The sequence below is a fragment of the Bison bison genome, unplaced genomic scaffold, assembly GCF_000754665.1.
Source record: "Bison bison bison isolate TAMUID 2011002044 unplaced genomic scaffold, Bison_UMD1.0 scf7180017864381, whole genome shotgun sequence".
NCBI lineage: Eukaryota > Metazoa > Chordata > Mammalia > Artiodactyla > Bovidae > Bison > Bison bison.
In genome coordinates this window covers 2,119,646-2,144,044 of record NW_011494953.1, presented here as the reverse complement: position 1 = coordinate 2,144,044, position 24,399 = coordinate 2,119,646, and the positions used below count along the sequence as shown (strand labels likewise).

General features: G+C 37.1%; 1 protein-coding gene across 1 annotated transcript in view; it reads left to right on the top strand.

Moving 5' to 3' along the window:
• The window catches only part of SNX27 (sorting nexin family member 27), an 80,687-nt gene that overhangs the window by 34,929 nt on the left and 21,359 nt on the right, over positions 1-24,399 (top strand). Inside the window, exons 3-6 of the mRNA XM_010857497.1 lie at positions 14,010-14,202; positions 15,763-15,827; positions 17,649-17,753; positions 20,691-20,769. Of these exons, the coding sequence (XP_010855799.1) occupies positions 14,010-14,202; positions 15,763-15,827; positions 17,649-17,753; positions 20,691-20,769 (442 nt within the window). The remainder of the gene's footprint in view (positions 1-14,009; positions 14,203-15,762; positions 15,828-17,648; positions 17,754-20,690; positions 20,770-24,399) is intronic.

The following is a 24,399-nucleotide window of genomic DNA, read 5'->3' as shown; positions in this document are numbered from 1 at the left end:
GGAAATAGATGGGGAAACAGTGGAAATAGTGGCTGACTTTATTTTTCTGGGCTCCAGAATCACTGTGGATGGTGATTGCAGCCATGAAATTAAAAGACGCTTGCTCTTTGGCAGGAAAGTTATGACTGACTAGACAGCATATTAAAAAGCAGAGCATTACTTTGCCAACAAAGGTCCGTCTAGTCAAGGCTATGGTTTTTCCATTGGTCATGTATGGATGTGAGAGTTGGACTATAAATAAAGCTGAGTGCAGAAGAATTGATGCTTTTGAACTGTGGTGTTGGAGAAGACTCTTGAGAGTCCCTTGAACTGCAAGGAGATCTAACAAGTCCATCGTAAAGGAGATCAGTCCTGGGTGTTCATTGGAGGGACTGGTGTTGAAGCTGAAACTCCAGTCCTTTGGCCACCTGATGCAGAGAGCTGACTCATTTGAAAAGACCCTGATGCTGGGAAAGGTTGAGGGCAGGAGGAGAAGGGGACGACAGAGGATGAGATGGTTGGATGGCATCACTGACACAATGGACACGGGTTTGGGTGAACTCCAGGAGTTGGTGATGGACAGGGAGGCCTGGCGTGCTGCGGTTCCTGGGGTCGCAAAGAGTCAGACACGACTGAGCAACTGAACTGAACTGAACTGAAAATAAGTGAAACCATACCGTCTATAATCTTTCATGTCTAGGTTTGTTCGCTTAGTGTAGTTCTTCTAAGATTGATGCGTGTGGTTGCATAGACCAATAGATTATTGCCTTTACTGATAGTATTCCATTGGATGGATTTATTACAATTTATTTATCCATCCACTTGTTGTTGCCCATTTGTGTTGTTTCCAGTTTGGGCTATTATTATTGAAGCTGCCGTGAAATAACATTAACGTACAAGTTTTTATGTAGAGTTATGTTTTCATTTCCCTTGAGTATATACATAGCTAGAAATGCAATTGCAGGATCAAATGCTAAGTGTAAGTAACCTTATAAACTGTTTTTCAAAGAGGCTGTACTATTTTTGTATTCTCATCTGTAGTGGAGTGTTCCAGTTGCTCCATAACCTCTTGAACACTTGGTATTTTCAGTTTTTAAATTCTGGTCATTCTGAATATAATGGTAGCTCTCTCTGATTTTAATTGGCATTTGCCTAGTGACTCATGGTGAGTGCATTTTCATGTGCTTACTGGCTTTTTTTATATCTTCATTGTTGAGGTAGCTGTTCTACTCTTGCCCATTTAAAAAATTGGGCTGTTTGTCTTGTTATTTTGTGTAAGAGTTCTTTATGTATTCTGTATATTTCTTCTATCAGATAGATGCCTTGTAAAATATTTTTCCCAGTCTGTGGCTTGCCTTTTTATTTTATTTTTAGCTGCCTTTGGAAAAAAAAAAAAGCTATAAAGTTTGATGAAGTCTGGTTTGTCAATTTCTTTCTGTTATGGATGTTACTTTTTTGTGTTCTAAGAAATCTGCCTGCCCCAAGGATGCAAATATTTTATGTTTTCTTAAGAAAGTTTTATAGTTTTACCTTTCTGTTTTTGCAATAACTTTATTTTGAGGTTTGAGTCACATATCATAAATTCACCCATTTAAAGTATACAGTTCAGTCGTTCTTGGTATGCTCAGCGTTGTGCAACTATCACCACAATTTTAGAACATTTTCATCCTCTCAAAAAGAAACTTTGTATCCTTTAGCCTTCATTCTTCAAACCTCCTATCCCCTCTGGTCGTAGGCATCTACCTTGCATTTCTGTAGATTTGCCCATTCTGGATGTTTCATATAAATGGAGCCATATGTGTTTTCAAAGTTTATCCATGTTGTAGCATGTATCAACCAAATGGCATTCCATTTTATGAATATACCACATTTAACTTATCTGTTCTTCAGTTGATGGACATTTGGGTTTTTTCTACTTTTTGCTTCTTATGTATAATGCTGGATTGAGCATGTGTATACAAGTTTTTGTGTGGATGCCTGTTTTCATTTCTCTTGGAAAGAAATACTCAGGAGTATGTAGAATCGCTGGGTTATATAATAACTTTTATGATGAGCTTTTTGAGGAAATGCCAAATTGTTTTCCAAAGTGGCTGGATCCTGGTTTTCTTATTTGTTGTGTTTTTTTTTGGCTGCTCCGTGCTTGAATGCAGGATCTTAGTTCCCTGACCAGGGATCAAACCCACACCCCTTGTATTAGAAGTGTGGAGTTTTAACCACTGGACTGCCAGAGAAATCCCAGTTTTATTCTTATGTTTAGGTCTGTGGTCCATTTTGAGTTGACTGTTTTATATGTATAATCTAGGGGTCAAGGTTATTCTCCCCCAACCCCCGTCATGTGGACATCTTGTTTCAGCAGTTGTGTTGAAAAGACCATTCTTTCCCCATTGAAATGTCTTGACATTATTGTTGAAAATCAGTTGAACATATATGTGTGTTCTTATTTTTGTATTCATTGAGTATATGTCTGAACATTTTAATATTTATGTCATTTTGAGTTTGTCCTCTGTTTAGTGTGTTTGTTTTCCTTGAGAATGGCTCATATCTTCTGAGTTCTTTGTATAGTGAGTAATTTTGGACTGTGTCCTGGTTATTATGAATGTTACAATTGTGTAGGCTCTGGATTCTGTGATATTCTTCTGAGGAATGTTGATGTGTTTATTTTACCTGGCAGTTAACTGAGTAAGCTGTGTCAGCTTCTGTGAGTTGTACAAGTCTCATTACAGTTCTTTAAGCTTTTGCTGTGCTGCTTTTGAGTCTGTCTGATGTGTATATCATTTAGGGAGGAATCAGCCTGAGGTGTATGTGATGTTTGTTCACAGAGTTAAGGCATCTCTTTCTCTGATTCTCTCTCCTTTGGGATTCCCCACTCATTTTGGTGGCATCTCTGATTACCCAGAACCTGTCTCTCTTTCCTCCAGCCAGAAAGAGGTCTGTTGGAGTTTTAGTTGCTTAAGTTATGCTACTCTTTGACTGAGGTCTACTATGAAAGCAAAACTCCCAAAAGTAGGAAACTCCCCAGCTTTTTGTCAGTTGCTTTATGTTTTGACTCCTATCTACAATTTTAGGGTACTATTCAGAATCCTCAAGTAATTGGTTTTTGTATTTTTTTCCAGAGTTTGTGGTTGTTCACTGTGAGGGTTGGTCTATAGTGAGTTTACCTGAAGCATAATCTTCAGTTCTACCCATTTTTTATGTGTAATGAAGCTATTATGTTGTTTTGATGAATTGATCCCTTAAACATTCTCTCTTGTAATGTTCTTTGTTCTGAAGTCCTGCTCTAATGTTAACGTATAGCCACTAATAGTCATTTCAGCCTTCTTTTGATTATTGTTTTCATTGGATATCTCTTCCGTCCTTTTTAACCTATCTGTATAATTATATTTGAAATGAGTTTATTGTAGATAGCATATAATTGTGTCTTGCTTTTTTATGCAGTCTGGAAATCTTGGTCTTTTATTTACAGTGCGTAGTCTGCTACCTTAGTATAATTATTGATATAGTTAAAATTAAGTCTGCCATCTTATTCTTTGTTATCTGTATCTCATCTGCTCTTTATTCCTCCTTTCTTGCTCTTTTCAATTAATAGAATATTTTTAATGATACCATGTTATCTCTATATAATTTGTTTCATTTTGTTAGTGGTTGTTCTAGGTTTACAGTATGCATCTTTATAAATAGTATCTTCAATACATTATTGCTTCTCAGTGTAAGAATTTACTAATGATATATTTCATTTCTACCTTTTATCCTTTGTGCTGTTGTTATACATTTTTCTTCTATATGTATGATAAATTTTATGAGATTTTGTTGTTGTCTTTGCTTTAAGTAATTAAAGAGATTGAAAATGAGAAGAGTTTCTTTATATTTAAGCACATATTTCCATTTCTTGTGTTTTTCATTCCTTTGTATAATTGTAGTTTCAGTTTCCATCTGGTATCATATTCCTTCTGCCTGAAGAAATTCCATTAATATTCTTGTAGTGTAGATCTGCTGGCAGTGATTTCTCTTAGCTTTTGTTGATCTGAAGAAGTCTTTATTTCACCCTTATGTTTGAAAGGCATAAAATTCAGGGATGATGATTTTTTTTCTTTCAGTACATTAAAAATGTCATGCCAAGGAATCAGCTCTTAGTTTCATCAGTCTTTTCTATTATTCTGTTGTTATTTAGTCTCTTTCATTTATTTCTGGTCTGATCTTTATGGTCTCTTTCCTTCTACTAACTTTAGGTTTTGCTTGTGTTTTTTTCTAGTTACTTTACGTGTAAGTTTAGCTTGTTTATTTGAGATTTTTCTTGTTTCCTGAAGTAGACTTATATTGTTATAAACATCTCTTAGAACTGCTTTTGTTGTTTGCATAGGTTTTGGATCATTGTGTTTTCATTTGTCTCCATGTATTTTTAAATTTCCTCTTCGATTTCTTCACCCATTGTTTTTGTTGAGTAGCATATTGTTTAGCTTCCATGTGTTTGTGGTTTTTGCAGTTTTTTTCTGTAATTCATTTCTAGTCTCATAGCATTGTGGTCAGAAAAGATGTTTGATATGGTTTCAATCTTAAATTTCATGAGACTTGTTTTGTAGTCTAGTATGTGATCTGTTCTGGAGACTGTTCTATGTGCACTTGAAAAGAATGAATAATTTGCTTCTTTTGGGTGGGATGTTATACATGCTAGCAAAGTACTGCTCAGAATCCTTCAAGCTAGGCTTCAACAGTATGTGAACCTAGAACTTCCAGATGTACAAGCTGGATTTGGAAAAGGCAGAGGAACCAGAGATCTAATTGCTGACATCTGTTGAATCATAGAAAAAGCTAGAGAATTCCAGAAAAGCGATTACTTCTGCTTCATTAACTATGCTAAAGCCTTTGACTGTGTAGATCACAACAAACTGGAAAATTCTTAAAGAGATGGGAATACCAGACCACCTGACCTGCCTTCTGAGAAACCTGTATGCAGGTCAAGAGGCAACAGTTACAACTGGACATGGAACAACGGACTGGTTCAAAATTGGGAATGGAATATGACAGGGCTGTATATTGTCACCCTGCTTATTCAACTTATATGCAGAGTATATCATGTGAAATGCCATGCTGGATGAAGCACAAGTTGGAATCAAGATTGTGGGAAGAAATATCAAGTATGCAGATGACACCACCCTTATGGCTGAAAGCAAAGAAGATCTAAAGAGCCTGTTGATGAAAGTGAAAGAGGAGAGTGAAAAGTTGTCTTAAAACTCAACATTCAAAAAATGAAAGTCATGGCATCCGGTCCCATCACTTCATGGCAAATAGATGGGGAAGCAGTGGAAACAGTGACAGACTTTATTTTCTTGAGCTCCACAATCTCTGTGGATGGTGACTGCAGTCATGAAATTAAAGGACACTTGTTCCTTGGAAGAAAGGGAATGATAAACCTAGACAGCATATTAAAAAGCAGAGACATTACTTTGCCTACAAAGGTCCATCTAGTCAAAGCTATGGTTTTTCCAGTAGTCATGGATGGATGTGAGAACTGGACAGTAAAATAAGCTGAGTGCTGAAGAACTGATGCTTTCAAACTGTGGTGCTGGAAAGGACTCTTGAGAGTCCCCTGGACTGCAAGAAGATCAAACCAGTCAATCCTAAAGGAAATCAGTCCTGAATATTCATTGGAAGGACTGATGCTAAAGCTGAAGCTCCAATCCTTTGGCCACCTGATGGGAAGAGCTGACTCACTGGAAAAGACCCTGATCCTGGGAAAGACTGAAGGCAGGAGGAGAAGCGGGTAACAGAGGATGAGATGGTTGGATGGCATCGCCAACTTAATGGATATGAGTTTGAGCAAACTCCAGGAGATGGTGAAGGACAGGGAAGGCTGGCGTGCTACAGTCCATGGGGTTGCAAAGAGTCGGACACAACTGAGTGACTGAATAGCAACAACAGCAACTATATATATATATAGTTGTCCATCTGGTTAAGTCCATTTGGTCTGATGTGTCATTTAAGGCTAGTGTTAATTATTGATTTTCTTCTTTTTTTTTTTAACCATGCTGTGCTGCTTGTGGGATCTTAGTTCCCCAACCAGGGATCGAACCGGTGCCTCCTGCATCGGCAGTGCAGAGTCTTAACCACTGGAATGCTGGGACTATCCCTCATTATTGATTTTCTCTTTGGATTATCTCTCCATTGATGTAGGTGTGGTGTTAAAGTCCTGTACTGTCATTGTGTTACTGTCAGTTTGTCCCCCTTTATATTTATTAATATTTGCTTTATGTATTTAGGTGCTCCTATGTTGGGTGCATGGGCTTCCCTGGTGGCTCAGATGGTAAAGAATCTGCCTGCAATGCAGAAGACCTGGGTTTGATCCCTGGGTTGTGAAGATCCCCTGGAGAAGGGAATAGCAACCCACTCCAGTATTCTTGCTTGGAGAATTCCATGGACAGAGGAGCCTGGCGGGCTATAGTCCATGAGGTGTCAAAGAGTCGGACATGACTGAGCGACTAACACAGCAGCAACAGCGTGTTGGGTACATACATATTTACAATTGTTACATCTTACTGGATTGATTCATTGATTGTTATGTAATTTTTTGCTTTATCTCTTATTACAGACCTTGTTTTAAAGTGTATTTGGTTTGATATAAGTATTGTTACCCTGGCTTTCTTTACATTTCATTCATATGGCATACCTTTTTCCATTCCCTCCTTTTCTGCCTGTGTGTCTTTAGATCTGAAGTGAGTTTCTCTTAGGCAGCATATATATGATTCTTGTTTGTATATCCATTCAGCAGCTCTGTGTCTTTGATTGGAATACCTAGTCGACTTATATTTAAAGTAATTGGATAGATTTGTACTTATTGTTGTTTTATTAATTGTTTTGGGGTTGTTTTTATGGCCCTTTTTTGTTCTTTTCTTTGTCTTTGCTTTTTACCACGTCTTTAGCGTTCTGTTTGGATTCCTTTCTCTTCTTTGTGTGTATATCTTGTGTAGACGTTTGGTTTGTGATTACCATGAAGTTTATGTATAGCAGTCTGTCACTCTATTAAGTTTTTGATCCCTTAATTTTGAATGCATTTTAACAATCCTGTGTTTTTACTCCTCACCATGTTTATTGTTTTTAACATCATATTTTACATCCTTTTTTGATGTGTATATCTTTTAACTGCTTATTGTGATATTGGTGATTTTGATACTTTTGTCTTTTAACCTCCCTTCTAGCTTTATAACTGACTGATCAACTAACTGCCTTTACTGTATGTTTGTCTTTTCCTTTCCTAATTTCTTATTTCTAGCTGTGGCCTTTTTTGCATAGAGAAGTCCCTTTAGCATTTCTTGTACAGTTGGTTTCATAGGGCTAAACTCTTTTAGCTTTTGCTTGTCTGTAAAACTTTTTTGATTTTCTCCTTCAAATCTGAATAATATCCTTTCCAGGTAGAGTATTCTTGGTTGTGGCTTTTTTCCTTTCATCATTACAGTATACTGTGTCACTCCCTACTGGTCTGCGGTTTCTGCTGAAAAGTTGACTGATAGCCTTATGGGGAGTTAGTTCCCTTGTGCATAACTAGTTGCTTTTCCTTTGTTGCTTTTAATATTCTTTCTTAATCTTTAATTTTTGCTGTTTTAATGACAGTGTGTCTTGGTGTGGTCCTCTTTGGGTTGGTTTGTTTGGGACTCACTGTGCTTCCCAGATCTGGGTGTCTGCTTTCTTTCCTAAGTTAGGAAAGTTTTTAGTTACTACATCTTCAAATAAGCTCTCAGCACCTTTTATTTATTTTCTCCTTCTGGGACCCCTGTTAAATGAATGTTATATGCTTGATGTTGTCCTAAAGGTCTCATTTTTAAAAATTATTTTTCCTTTTTTCTGTTCAGTTTGAGTTATTTTCTTTACTCTGTCTTCTAGTTTTCTGATTCATTCCTCTGTATCATCTAATCTGTTATTGAATCCTTCTAGTGTATTTTTTATTTTAGTTACTGTATTTTTCATCTGTTTGGGTCTACTTTATATTTTCTAACTCTCTGTTAGAAAAATTCTGACTTCTCACTGTGTTCATCTAGTCTTCTCCAAAGTTCTTTGAACATTTTTATGGTCATTACCTTGAAATCTTTGTTGCATAAATTGCTTATCTCTATTTCACTTAGTTCTTCTGGGGTTTTGTCTTATTCCTTTGTTTGGAACATATTCCTCTGTAGCCTCATTTTGCCAGTTCTGTGTTTTTATTTCTATGTATTTGGTAGGTTGGTATGTTTCCTTATCATGGAGAAGTGGCCTTAAGTAGGAAATACCTGTGGGCCAGCAGCATACTTGCTTCTGGTCTCCAGACCTTTATGCTTTAGGGGTGCCATCTATATGGGCTGCATGAGCCCTTCTGTTGTGGCAGGCTGACTGCTTGAGGCACATTGGTAGGCATGGCTGACTCCTGATTGGGTTGGTTGCCAAGCCTTGCCTAGTGCAGAAGCTATCAGCCACTGGTGGGTGGGGCCGTGTCCTGGGAGGGTTCTGGGTCAGATGTCAGACTGCTGGTGAGTGGGGCCAGTTCCTGACTCAGCTGGCTGAGGGGTCTGGGGTTTTCCACAGTTGATATTGGCCCATTGGTGGGTGAGCCTTGATCCCTGGGCAGCTGGCCAATAAATATATATGGAGAGACGATAATCAGCATCATTAATAATCTTGGAACTGTAAATTAGGACCAGAGCAAGAAATCTTTTCATACCCATTCCATTTGCAAAAATTAAGAGGATCTTTTTATATTATTACTGAAAAGGAGTGTAAGGAGCATAAATTTATGTAACTGCTTTAGCTTATAAGTTGGCATTGTCTCCTTAGGTTGAATGTTCACATACCTTATAATTCTGAAGTTCCTCACATAGAGTATATCCAGGAGAATCTCTTATATTACTGTATATACTACAGGCAGCGCATGCACCAATGTTCACAGTAGCATTGTTCATAATGGCTAAAACCAAGAAATATTAAAACCCAGAAACAACCTAAATGTATGTCAACAGAACAGATTTTTAAAAAAATGTAAAACAACAAAGTGTTATGTACAGTAGAATAAACCACAAAGATATATAGCATTGTGGATGAGACTATGTGAAAAAATAAGTGCCAAAAAGTCTTATTCTGCATGATAGACTTTTAATAAAACTGAAATATCCTTCAAAAATTAAAATAAGGACTTTCTTGATGGTCCAGTGGTTAAGAATCTGCCTGCCAATGCAGAGGACACAGGTTCAATCCCTAGTCTGGGAAGATTCCATGTACCTTGAGGCAGCTAAACCCATGCACCACAACTGCTGAGCCCACGTGTCACAACTGCTGAAGCCCATGTGCTCTAGAGCCTGTGCTGTGCAACAGGAGAAGCTGCTGCAGTGAGAAACCCACACACCACATCTAGAGAGTAGCCCCACCTTCCCACAGCTAGAGAAAAGCTGCACACAGCAACAAAGACCCAGGGCAGCCAAAAAATGAACATAAAAAATAAAAATGTAAAGAGTACATGTAAACGTAGGAATAAACTATGAAAAGAAAAACAGGAATAATGAAACATGGTTGAGCCTAATAATTTTGAGAGAGAAACAGGGAGATGGGGTGAAGGAGGCAGAGACTATGTGGTTAGGGATGTTTTTGTCAAGGCCTTAGTTTTTAGTTTATTTTTTACAGTGTTCAGTTCAGTTCAGTTCAGTCACTCAGTCGTGTCCGACTCTTTGCTACCCCATGAATCACAGCACGCCAGGCCTCCCTGTCCATCACCAACTCCCGGAATTCACTCAAACTCACGTCCATCAAGTCGGTGATGCCATCCAGTCATCTCATCCTCTGTCGTCCCCTTCTCCTCCTGCCCCCAATCCCTCCCAGTATCAGGGTCTTTTCCAGTGAGTCAATTCTTGGCATGAGGTGGCCAAAGTATTGGAGTTTCAGCTTCAGCATCAGTCCTTCCAATGAACACCCAGGACTGATCTCCTTTAGGATGGACTGGTTGGATCTCCTTGCAGTCCAAGGGACTTTCAAGAGTCTTCTCCAACACCACAGTTCAAAAGCGTCAGTTCTTCAGCACTCAGCTTTCTTCACAGTCCAACTCTCACATTAAACATAACTAAATTGGGATTTCCCTGGTGGTCCAATGATTAAGACACTCTGTGCTTCCACTGCAGGAGGTGTGAGTTCAGTCCCTGGTTGGTGAAGATCCCACATGCAGTGTGGAATGGCAAAAAAAAAAAAAAAAAATCAAATAAATTTTAAAAGATAAAAATATCTGAATTAAATATCCAAACAGAGTTCATCAAAATGAGACTGTGTTATGAACCAAGGATTGTTGTTAACCCAATTCTATACACCTGAGGTCCAAATAAAGAAAATAGATGCCATTTACGATCTACATTAGGGAAAACACACACACGTAGCCTAAGTTCTTTAGTAGCATCCTGTTGTCTTTTGATTTTTTTCTTTCCAAGAAGAAACCTAAATACTTCAGCATTGGGAAAGAATCCCTTAGTTAAGGATCTCATGCATTTCACTCAGAAATCAGATAAGAATGCTGAATCTCCTTTTGCTGTTATAAGCAGCTTGTGAATAGCCAATAAGGTGTCCTTTGGAAGACAAATTTTCAGCTAAAAGCAAGATTAAATGGCAAGGTGGCATTGGAAACAATTTGTTGGTCCTAATGTACATTGAGGATTTATCCAGATCAATAGCATGAACCAGATGAATGTCTGTTTGACATTTGGAGGCAGAACTTGGGTGGTGGTGTCATTCTTTTTTTCTTCTTATTGGAGGATAATTGCTTTACAATATTGTGTCTGATCACTTTTGCATTGTTTAAGGAGATTCTCTTCTGTGTGTTCAGTAGCACAATTCATGTGGGTTACTAGAGACTTGAGAAAGAACATTTTAATATTCAGATCCTACACAGAATGAGATGTTACCATTTAAAAGCCTTAAGAAATCTGTAAGTGGGGATTAAGGAACCAACAAAATAAAGATCTCTGTTACCTGGAATTTTGTTTTTTGATATTGAATATAGAGCCCAGATATTACTAGAATTGCTTTCCCTACAGTGGTTTGTGCTTTTGTGAGAATTTATCAGTTACCACTTTCTGGCATTCATTCCACAGAATTGAGTCATGAGGATAAAGCAAAATGGTATGGCATGGATTTTCAACATTTACATATAGAGAAATTTAAAAATTATTTCAAAGCTGATTTTTGAAACTTTTAATTGCGGAATCCAGAAATTTAGAAATTATTTCAAAGCTGAATTTTGAAACTTTTATTTGCAGAATCCAGATCACCGATCAGATAAGTTTTACACTTTCCCCACTCATAATTCATTCCTTTTCCCTCATTGGGGTCGAACTCAGCAAAGAGTATCTCAAGAGGGCAATAACTTGTTACCCTTGGAAGCTGACTTTGCAATCTGAACATTCCAACTTTTGAAGTTTTGTAGAATATGGTCAGTTGGAGAAGACAGTGACCAGTGATCGTTAAATTCAACATGTTCTCACAAGCTAGACAAACTGTCTAATTCCATGTATGAGCCAGCCAGTCTGGGGTTTACATTAAGATGGAAAGATCCTAGAAGTACTGCCTGCCTGCCTATATCTTTAGTCCCTATTTTATGATAATCTCCTTCTTGTCTGGCAAATATATTTTTTGACAGACCATTCTCATTTGTAATGAGACCATGGTCATTTCTCATGGACTTTCACGAGTTGATTCAGTGGGGAATCAGTCCTTTTCTTTGCAAATGAGTGTGTCCAAATCAGCGAAATGAATACTAATGGATCATAGGTTAATTTTAAGGACAAATGAAGAACAAAGCATCACTGTTGTAATATATTTTTGTATGTTTTTCGTTTGCTAAGCACCGCTAATATAAAAATGGTTTAGCTCTTGTGGAAGCCATTCCTACCTGCATGGATGTATTACTGAACTGTCAGGCATCCTATTTATAGTTCTATTCCCTTTGACTTCACATTTAAGTGGGAAGAGGTGGGTGGTGAGAGGCTATTTGATGTTACTGTTCTCACCTTATGAGAAACTGAAATTTTAGGGTTGAAATTGTCACAAAGGCCTCTTAAGTTTTAGGATTCTTTCTACCCTAAGAAATGTTTTGTTAGACTTGAGATCACTCAAGTGGTCATCACTGGGGAAATGTAGTCATAGTCTTTAGAAGGCAGTGATGGGAATACTTGGTATTACATGTGATTCATTACAATCAGTTACAAATTTGCATGATAATTATAAGAAGAAAACTTGTTGATCAGGATTGTATTCATTCCCTGGACACTGATAGTAGTTAGAGGCTTTGCTTATGGGAGGATCATAGGAGGAGAGTTGTGAGAGAGGAGTTTTGAATGACTAAATTATTATTACATTTAATTTATACTTCTTAAATCATAGAAGCATGGAAAAGATTCTTCTTGAGACTGAAGGAAATGGTTTGGTGTATACATTCTCAGTGTCTAAGTCTTTGTTTATGTATTAAATTGAAGTATAGTTGATTTAGAGTAATTGTGTTAACTACATCTGTACAACAAAGTGATTCAGTTATATATTCTTTTATAAGAATATATATATATTCTTTTTTGTATACATTCATACATATATATATATACACTTTCTTTTTTATGTTCTTTTCCATTATGGTTTATCATAGGATATTGAATATAGTTCTCTATGCTGTACAGTAGGACCTTGTTGTTCATCCATTCTGTATATAAAAGCTTACGTCTGGTAACCCCAGCCTGCTACTCCCATCTCTCCCCCAACCCCTTCCCTCTTAGCAACCACCAGTCTGTTCTATGTTCAGTGACTAAGTCTTGATTACATGAGTAGATGACCTGTTTTGTGCACGTTTAAATTTTTGACTGATTTTTGCTAATCCAGTAAGTGTGATTTGGGGCTAATTTTCCCATCTCTGTGTAATTTGATATGTTCTGAGACTACAAAGTTACTTACTTGATGTTTTTGGATCATGTATCCTACCACTTTCCTTTATGAGGACACATATCTAAGAATTGCACATATATACATTCATTTCTCCATCAAATATTTACTGAGTGCCTACCGTGCCCCAGGCCCTATTCTAGAAGCTTGGTATGCATCTGTGAACAATAGACAAAAATCTGTCTACTTTTTTATGAGGATTATTAACTGTTTATTATTATGAGGAGGTCCTTAGAGTACATTTATTCTTCAGCTTTTTGTTAACTCTGTTTTAATGTTGGAAAGGAGAAGACCAAAACTAGGGACATCTGATTTTAAAAAGGAGCTTTGGCAAAAATGATCTTTTTGGTAGCAAAAATACCAGTATTGCTTACATCATTGTTTAGACCTTTTCTTTGGAAATGTGGTTCACACACAAATGTCAGTCACTTTGCTTTATGATCAGTTCTAACTTTTTTACATCTCTCTCCAAATTTGCTTGCTTGTTCATTCACATTGGCTTTGAATGATTTTTAATTTTCTGAAAATAAAAACTGATAATTGGCTCCAAAGATATTTAAAACAGTGTGCTGGAGTTTAATTGTAATAGCAAAAATAAGATCATGGGCCCCTTGAAGGCAGTATCTGTCTTTTTTACATACAATTTCTGGCATGTTTATTAAAAGTAAATCTTGTTTTTTTGTGACCTTGAACGTAAATTCTCTGTTAAGTATATAGAGAAATATACCTGCTGCTGCTGCTGCTGCTGCTGCTGCTAAGTCACTTCAGTTGTGTCCGACTCTGCAACCCCATAGATGGCAGCCCACCAGGCTCCCTCGTCCCTGGGATTCTCCAGGCAAGAACATTGGAGTGGGTTGCCATTTCCTTCTCCAGTGCATGAAAGTGAAAAGTGAAAGTGAAGTCGCTCAGTTGTGTCCGACTCTTCATGACCCCATGGACTGCAGCCTACCAGGCTCCTTCATCCATGGGATTTTCCAGGCGAGAGTACTGGAGTGGGGTGCCATTGCCTTCTCTGATCTAACCAGTGTTAATCTGAGCCTGACTCTAGGTGATTCTGTGATTTAATATGTAGTAAGTAGGCTTTTTTTTTTGTCCTTCCCCCTCACCAGGTCTACAATGTTTACATGGCAGGGAGGCAGCTGTGTTCTAAGCGGTACCGGGAATTTGCCATCTTACACCAGAACCTGAAGAGAGAGTTTGCCAACTTCACATTTCCCCGACTTCCAGGGAAGTGGCCATTCTCTTTATCAGAACAGCAATTAGATGCCCGACGTCGGGGGTTGGAAGAATATCTAGAAAAAGGTAAGCCAGCCTATTAAACTCTATTATCTTGAGTAAACATCTGGTCAAGATAGTATGTTGTGGCTCCTAAGCTGCATAGCTAAGTTTCCGGAAACTCAATAGTGAAAGTCACATTTCTGACTATAGATGTTGATTGATCTGAGCGTTAAAGCCCAACACTGAACTGTTCAGTACAACAGTTAATAGCCTATATTATTGATTCACTGAACACTTAACAACAATAGAAAAATGCATAATTATTTTGTTATGCATTAAGGACCTTTATTTATAGGGTTATATTATTTGCCAGCAAACACATACACACTCAACATGCCAAATTTATTTGGAAGCTAGGTATTTAAGACATTTTAATGAAAGTGATTCTTAGTTTACTGACATAGCCTACTTGAAAATTCCTTATTCCTTTTGGACAGGTTTGCTGAGTTGTGAGCGAGCTAAAGTCCCCTTGTTCTTAGCAGGTTATAGGTAGAAATATTAAAACTAACTTGTTATTAATATCTCAGGGCTTGCAAACAAGACATTAGGAATCTTTGTATGTGGAAGCTGAGACATTCATTTATCTAGAAAGGCAGGGAGAAATGACAAAGATCTCCTAAATATGATGGTTCAGTTTGTGGCACAGAGAAGAGACCTTGCTTTGATATAGAGTTATATAATTTGCTGGGCATGCAATAGTTTTTTCTTTAAAATACTCATTTAATAGAATAATGGTCTTATGTGGTATTTAGTAATTCTGTGTCCTTATAGAAGAACTAATTGACCTAGTTGAATTTTTTAAAACTTTGGTAGAGAGCTTTCCCTGAAGAAAAACCGTTTCCTCCATAGAAGGTAGTTAAACTTCATCTATTTTTAACTTCTCTAATGTGGAATGGCCTCTAAACACAGCCCTTGGGAAATGAAAAAGAGTACAGGTTTTTTTTAATAAAATGAAGTAAAATCAGCAGTGTAATTTATTATCCCCATGAGAATGTTAAGAAATTGACTCTCTTAGATGATTACCTACCTACCTGCCTGTTTTCCTTTCCTTCCTTTTCCCTTTCTCTCTCTCTCTTCTTTTCACTTGTAGTTGTTTTGAAGTTAAACTTTGTGAGATGAGAAGAGGTACTCAGATTAATACTTGATTACCCCTTTTTTCCCAAAGTGGCTTTAAATGTTAATGATTCTCTTACTGACCTTCTCCTATGCCAAATAGATATTTTTCTTTGTATTTTAATTGTGTGTTTGATACCTTCCTAATTGTCCGTACTCTTGCTCTATTCTCTGGCTTATTAACACAAGCCAGCAAAGTTGGATTTACTGAACTTTTATTTCTCTTTTATGAATGACTTCATTTGTCTAATTTAATGTTTTTAGCAAGCTGTTTCTTTGTACATTCTATTATTCCTCTGTTCTACTTCATATATAAATGTTTGTTGTGCCTTAAAATACCATGTGTCATGGATGGCATACTACTTCAGCATTGCCTGCTACTGATGATTTATATTTAAATCTTGATATGTTCTTGACTATATATTCTTGATTTTAGGGCCTCATGCCAGATTCTATCTTTGTTTTCTATAGTGTGCTCAATACGAGTCATTGGCGAAAGTGACATCATGCAGGAATTTCTATCAGAATCAGATGAGGTAGGTGAATACCCACTACAGTGACTATTTCCCTCTTGGCTCCTTGTGGGGAAAATTGAAGTTATTGATTCTGGATTGAATTGCCATAAATTCTCCAAATGACTAGTTTTTCAACTTCCTTTTTTTACGTGTTCTGCTTATCCTTCATGTCCTAGTGCTAGGTCCACCTTCTCTTTGACTCCTTCCTGATGCTCAAGTCATTAATTTTCTATTCCACCAAGAACTTCTGCAGTCAGTACCACTTAATTATCACCTTGTTGCTATCTCATTCTCTAATTTTTTATACATATAGTCAGGTTATCACTTTATAATTTTACTTTACTAGAGTATGAGCTACATGTATGTAAGAGCTAAATCTTAATTATTTTCTTTTCAGCTTTTTGACATATAATTGTCAGATAGGAATTGTATCTATTTAGGTGTATGATTTAATGTTTTGATATCTGTATAAATTGTGAAATGATCACCATGGTCAAGTTAACATATTTATCACCTCATTACTGTTTCCTCCCTTCTTTCTTGTTCTTTTCTTCCTTCCATCCTTCCATCTTCCCTTCCTTCCTTTCTTCACTTCTGATCTGCCCCTTAGCAAATTTCAGATATACGAAATAGTATTGTTAACTATGATCACCATGCTGTACATGAGATCTTCAGAACAAGAGCTAAATCTTGATCATCTTTATATTCCCAGTGCCTTAGCACAATGTTAAACATATTGTAGGTGCTTAATAAATACTAATTGAATAGACAAATGACTGTGTAATGCTATTGTACTAGTATGTTATTCATTGATTATTTTATATGTATATATTTTATTTTCCCAACTGGATTAAAAGTTCTTACAGACGAGGGCTTATAACAAAGTAATGCTTAGGATGATTTTAGGCAATTTTACTTTTTTAAAAGTGGTATTTAGGAACTATTTGTTCCTAAATAGTTGTTTCTCTATAGTAAAAATTACAAGGTCACAGTTTATTAGAGGAATGTGTAAATTTATCAAAAGCAGTAAGAGAAAAGGACTTCTTTTGAATTAAGGAGGATAAGAATTGTTTACTCTTTGCTTGAAGAAAATTGTACATGTTCCAGACTAATGCAGATTCCTGAGTTTCATCAATTTTTCCTTTCAAAGGTGTGGTGGTTATTTCAGAGTCTGGAAAGGAACTTGGAATTCCACTTGAGCCAGTCTGATATTGTTGTTCAGTTGCTAAGTTGTGTCCAACTCTTTGAGACCCCATGGATGGTAGCCCACCAGGCTCCACTGTCCATGGGATTTCCCAGGCAAGAATACTGGAGTGGGTTGCCATTTCCTCCTCCAGGGAATCTTCCCAACCCAGGATCAGACCTGTGTCTCCTGCATTGGCAGGTGGATTCTTTACCATTGACCGGTTACCAGGGAAGCCCATGCCTGACCATTTAAAACCAGAGAATATTTGTTGAAACTACTGCTTTCAGTTGTTTTCTTTTCTCATTTGTGAGTTCTGAATGTTTGAAAGTAAGCCAAAAATCTCATCTGTGTTTGACCTAAACTGCTTCACACAAGTTTTCTGTTTTGGATATGAACACATTGAGTTTAACGTATTTCTTTCCTTCCTGTTCCTCTTAAAGGTTAACTTTTGCTGCAGCCGAAAGTCAGCTTTATGACTGACTTATAAAATGTAAATGTATTGATTTATAAGATGTCTTTTTTCCCCTTTTCATTGAAACTCGTTTTCTTTCTGTCACAAGTTTAGGTTGTTGTTTAGCTAGCATCTTGCAAGGAGAGTGAAGATATACTGGGTCATAATTTTTTTTTAATTAATTCTTTTTCTGTCTTTTCCCCAGAATTACAATGGTGTGTCTGATGTAGAGCTGAGAGTAGCATTACCAGATGGAACGACAGTTACAGTCAGGGTTAAAAAGAATAGTACTACAGACCAAGTATATCAGGTAAATTAAACTTGAACAAGTAGACTTACATTGGTTGGTTTAAAATGGAGAAAGATAGATTAAATGAGTTAATACATATAAAGTGCATGGAGTATCTGGCATGTAATAAATTTATTAAATATTAGCTGCTACTGTTGATGTTAACTATTATTAATTTGAATGTACTTTGTCTTTCTTAAAAGAAAGGCAATAAAATGTCTTAGGTTGTATTGGTTGTGATTAGTACCCCCTCTTTTTAATTGTAAAAACTTTATAATGTACATGAAAATAGACTAGTACCATGAAGTTCCATGTTCTCATCACTCATATCTAATAATCCTCAAGATTTTGCCACATTTGTGTTGCATATACAGTTTTCCTTTTCATTTGTTTAAATATTTTAAGACAAATTCCATGTTATTGGACCTGTATGCATTTCTGTATGCATCTCTAAAAAATACGGACATTCTTCTTATATAATCACAAAACCATTATCAAACCTAAAAAATTAACTACTTGTATGGTATTAACTAATAACAAATCCATAGTCAAGTTTCCCAGTTGTCTAAAAATGATTCTTTACAGTTGGTTTGTTAAAATGTGGATCTAAACAAGGTCCTCATGTGATACTTGGTTTTTATGTTTGTTTTAATATAGGGCCAGCTCCCTTTCCTCCCCTTCCCCAACTTTTCCCCCCAGATTATTTGCTTTATTGCAGAAATTGGGTCTGTGTCCTGTGGAATGTTCCACATTCTGAATGTACCCATTTGTTTCTTTTGTCTGTTTATGTCATTTAATATGTCTTTCTGTTTCCTTATATTTTCTATAAATGAATTTTTCTCTAGAGGCTCGATTAGGTTCTGCTTTTCTGTTAAGAGTACGTCATAATCTGTGCTATATACTTCATATTACTTCTTAACAAGAGGAACACAATATTTGGTTATCCACTTTTAGTGATTAATTAGTAGCTTTAGGTGGTAATAACTTGATATCTCCATTGTTTACTCCACTGATTTTTTTTATTCATTGAGTTTTTCACTGATGATTGCTGTTGTAACCAGTTATTTTATTAAGGGTTGCAAAATGCTGATTTTCCAATTCTCTCATGTCTTCACGTTTATTAACTAGAATTCTTCTATAAGAATGTTCCCTTATCAACTAAGGCTATTTGGTATCCTGAAATACAGTTTGTAGGGAAGAGGGGATAAACATGTAATTCTTCCCTTTTATTGCCAATTTGTGGTATAAAGAAATGGTGCCCTTATTGATTCCAGTGATATCCAGTGAGATTTTTTTTTTTTAGTATCATGTGGGTTTTTAGATACTCAGCATGATTTAATCAAAAGCAGTATTCTTTTTGGTGCTCACATTGTTCTGTCTTTGGTCACTGGAAGCTCCTTCATGTCTGCTTCTGTGGGTTTTTTTGGTGCAACTCATTTGTTTATGATAGCATCCTTGCTTACAACAAGATGTTCTGGGCTCATCTTTGTATATTTCCTATACTAGATATAGAATCAGCCATTTCCCCAAGGAGTCCTGTTTCCTTTCAGTGAGGAATGGTATTTAAAGATCATGATCCAGGTGCTGGGTATAATTGTTTCTTTTAGGCCTTTTCTTTGGTCGTTAATCTTGATTTGATAAAGGATTTCAGAGAGACTAGCAGGTTAGTCTGGATATTAGTGCTTATTTCTACTTTGTAGCAAATAAATTACCCCCCAAACATTTACTTTATACCATGGCAAAGGGTGTGTACAGGATCTGAGGTATTTCAGAAGTTATAAAATGGTAGATTGATTACAAGGAAAACATTAATTTTATATAGCTTAATGATGTTTTGTTTTCAGTATTTCTCTACAAAGGTGTAATTTTTTTTTTCAGTTCTCTCCTTACCTGATTACTGAGACTTCTAGCTATAAGCCATTTTCCAGACCCAAGATATCAGTTCCTGTCTGGTGCAGTATAGAATTGTAGCTTAGATCACTCAGAGTCTCCAGTTTCTACCTCACTTCAGGGATGACCCTAGGTCTGCTTCGTGAGCAGATCTGGGAAGAAGGATATACTTATGTTTGGTTTACTGAGACACTAATACTCAACAGCTTTTTCTTGTTTAATTAACACCTTATTTATACATTTTGGGATTGACCTTGAAAAGGAACTTTGATACTACTAGTTATGTTTTTTGCTTTGTGTTTTGTTGTTGTTTGTATGTAATTTCGGTTTTCTTTTATTTGCATATAGATCTTTCAGTTTCTTTTTATTTGTCACGTTAGGACCTTAGTTTCTAGAGAGGACTGATACTTGTTCAAAGTGACATGTTGTTCCAACAATTTGCTTTTTTCATGTGGACAAGAATGACAATAATTCTTAGGAAATGGAGGTCCCAAGCATGAGACATGGATTATCTGAAAAGTAAACAAGAATAATTTGTGAAGTATGAAAAAAAATTGATAACCAGTGTTTTAAGCTCAAAAACCAAGGATATAGATCTTGTATGGTAACGGCCTGTATTAAAATGTAGGCTGAATATGTAAGACTAGATATTTATAAGAATTTATTTTCCTCTTAAAATCTGTCCTTGTGAAGCACATGCCTTGCTGCTGCCGCTGCTAAGCCACTTCAGTTAAGTGCTGTTAAAAAAGAGCCTTATGAGATGAAGTTATATTTCAGAGAGCAAAGCTGATATTTAAGGAGAGACTATTAATAGCTTCAAAATTTGTATTTAGAGGTCATAGCTATTTGGGTCAAATACTATAGGTATTTTTACCCTTTTGTTTGACGCATGTATGTATACATACATACAAAGAAGAGTAGCTATGGACCATGGATTTAGTTTATATGAAACCAAGGTAATGAGGCCCTTCTCTTCTCCCTGCTTCTCATTCATACATCTATCTTTTCCCAGCCCCGTGAAACTGTGCTTAGTTTCCCTGAAACTAATCTATTTCGTTTACACTTTAGGCAATTGCAGCAAAGGTTGGCATGGACAGTACCACAGTGAATTACTTTGCCTTATTTGAAGTGATCAATCATTCCTTTGGTAAGTGCCAGTGACTAATATTAAGTTTGGGAATATTTTATTCTAATACTAATGTACCAAATATCCCAGAAGCTGTCAGATTGAAACTGTTGGCCTAGAGAAGAAGATATTGAAGACACAGGGCAGTCCCACTAATTGGACCTGTTTCTAACAAGCAGACAGGACAAATCCCATTAAGCCCAAGTCTAGGTATCTGATAGCCTTTTTCCTCTTCTGTCAGTGTTGATTCCTTGCACCCAGCACTGAAGCAGATATTTTCATGAGATTTTTAAAAATCAGAGATTTAAAATTAATATATTCTAGTGAAACCACCTTAAAAAGAGGAGATTTTATTTAACTACAACTTGTTTTAGTGTTCTTTATGCTTTTTGTAGATTTTTAAGAATAGCTTTTTCTTTTCAGGAGTTAGAAAGAGATACACTGATTAAAAGGCTTTGCTTTAATGCATGTATTTAAGTTTCTGTGTAAACAGGTCCTCTAGGAGGTTTTATTGCATGGTGACAGAGATTTTCTCTTACATATTATTTTATAAAAGCTAGGGACAGTTTCATTGAGACCACAAAGGGGAGGAAGTCGGAAGGCTGTCTTCAAATGACAGATTTCCAATGGTTTATGGGTTTTTCCACATCATACATATATAGGGGTAAGGCCAGAAACAACAGATAATATCAATAGATCAGAATTTCCCCATTCTGGAAAGGGAGAGAGTTTGGGAGATTTGAATCGCCCTGTCGTCCCAGGTCAAGGTAGAACAACTTTGATTCCCCCTAAAGCAGCTATTTTGCAATTATTTATTGTCTTCCCAACTCTCCGTAGTCTAATAGGCAGACATAAATGTTGCAAAGAATTGTTAAGGAACCAGGACACTTGGATTCTAATCTTATCCTTCTTTTCTAAGCTTTTCAGTTCAGTTCAGTCACTCAGTCATGTCCGACTCTGCAATCCCATGAACTGCAGCACGCCAGGTCTTCCTGTCCATCACCAACTCTGGAGTTTACTCAAACTCATGCCCATTGAGTCCGTGATACCATCCAACCATCTCATCCTCTGTCATCTCCTTCACCTCCTGCCTTTAATCTTTCACAGCATCAGGGTCTTTTCCAATGAGTCAGTTCTTTGCATTAGGTGGCCAAAGTATTGGAGTTTCAGCTTCAGCATCAGTCCTTCCAATGAATATTCAGGACTGATTTCCTTTAGGATGGACTGGTTGAATCTCCTTGCAGTCCAAGGGACTCTCAAGAGTCTTCTCCAACACCACAGTTGAAAAGCATCAGTTCTTTGGTGCTCAACTTTCTTTATGGTCCAACTCTCACATCCATCCATGACTACTGGAAAAACCATAGCTTTGACTAGATGGACCTTTGTTGGCAAAGTAACATTTCTGCTTTTTAATAAGCTGTCTAGGTTGGTCATAGCTTTTCTTCCAAGGATACGCATCTTTTTATTTCATGGCTGCAGTCACCATCTGCAGTGATTTTGGAGCCCAACAAAATAAAGTTTGTCACTGTTTCCATTGTTTCCCCATCTATTTGCCATGAAGTGATGGGACCAGATGCCATGATCTTAGTTTTCTGAATGTTGAGTTTTAAACCAACTTTTTCACTCTCCACTTTCATCAAGAGGCTCTTTAGATCTTCTTTGCTTTCTGCCATAAGGGTGGTGTCATCTGCATATCTGAGGTTATTGATATTTTTCCTGGCGAAATCTTGATTCCAGCTTGTGTTTCATCCAGTCCAGCATTTCTCATGATGTACTCTGCATTTAAGTTAAATAAGCAGGGTGACAATAGACAGCCTTGACATACTTCTTTCCCGATTTGGAACCAGTCTATTGTTCCATGTCCAGTTCTAACTGTTGCTTTTTGACCTGCATATAGATTTCTCAGGAGGCAGGTTAGGTGGTCTGGAATTCCCATCTCTTTCAGAATTTTCCACATTTTGTTGTGATCCACATAGTCAAAGGCTTTGGCATAGTCAATAAAGCAAAAGTAGATGTTTTCCTGGAACTCTCTCACTTTTTTGATGATCCAGTGGCTGCTGGCAATTTGATCTCTGGTTCCTCTGCCTTTTCTAAATCCAGCTTGAACATCTGGAAGTTCACGGTTCATGTAGTGTTGAAGCCTGGCTTGGAGAATTTTGAGCATTACTTTGCTAGCATGTGAGATGAGTGAAGTTGTGCAGTAATTGAAGCATTCTTTGGCATTGCCTTTCTTTGGGATTGGAATGAAAAACTGACCTTTTCCAGTCCTGTGGCCATGGCTGAGTTTTCCAAATTTGCTGGCATATTGAGTGCAGCACTTTCATAGCATCATCTTTTAGGATTTGAAATAGCTCAACTGGAATTCCATCACCTCCACTAAGCTTTGTTTGTAGTGATACTTCCTAAGGTCACTTGACTTCACATTCCTGGATGTCTGGCTCTAGGTGAGTGATCACACCATCGTGATTATCTGGGTCATGAAGATCTTTTTTGTACAGTTCTGTATATTGTTGCCACCTCTTAATATCTTCTGCCTCTGTTAGGTCCATTCCATTTCTGTCCTTTATTGTGCCCATCTTTGCATGAAATGTTCCCTTGGTAGCTCTAATTTCTCTAGTCTTTCCCATTCTATTGTTTTCCTCTATTTCTTTGCACTGATCACTGAGGAAGGCTTTCTTATCTCTCCTTGCTATTCTTTGGAACTCTGCATTCAAATGGGCATATCTTTCCTTTTCTCCTTTTCCTTTTGCTTCTCTTCTTTTCATAGCTGTTTGTAAGGCCTCCTCAGGCAACCATTTTGCCTTTTTGCATTTCTTTTTTTTTTTTGAGGATTGTCTTGATCACTGCCTCCTGTACAATGTCATGAGCCTCCGTCCATAGTTCTTCAGACACTCTATCAGATCTAATCCCCTGAATCTATTTGTTACTTCCGCTGTATAAGCTTTAGTTAGCAAATAAAATGAAAAATACAAAATCTGTCTTTTGCAGTGTTACAAAGACAGTAACACTGGCTTCCCTGGTGGCTCAGAGCTTAAAATAAAGCATCTGCCTGCAATGCGGGAGACCTGGGTTCGATCCCTGGGTCAGGAAATTCCCCTGGAGAAGGAAATGGCAACCCACTCCAGTATTCTTGCCTGGAGAATCCCATGGACGGAGGAGCCTGGTGGGCTACAGTCCACAGGTCACAAAGTATGGGACACGACCGAGCAACTTCACTTCCTTCAAAGATAGTAAACATCAAGAGAAAGAACTCAGCCTTTTTCAAGAGAAACAGTATAGAAATTAAAAGTGGTAGTGTTTTATCTTGCTTGACATTGTTAGGAAGAGGAAATAATGCTACCCAGAAGACACTTTTCACTTTGATGAATGTCTTATATTTGTGGAGGGATAGGGAGAGCCTTTCAGCTCTTAAGAATAAAAGCACCATAAGTAAATAAAATACACTATAGCTGGATAAAAGGGGAGACTTGCTTTAAAGAGGTTCAGTGGTCATTGCCATAACTTGCCCAATAATGGATCAGATATTTTAACTGACGTTGGAGTAGGTGCTGTCCGCAGAGTCAGCATGTTAACTGAAGGGCGTGTCATTCAGGTGATAGATTTCAGTTAGCTTGAGGTTCAACTGGCCGTTCATATTAGAAGGCATAGATT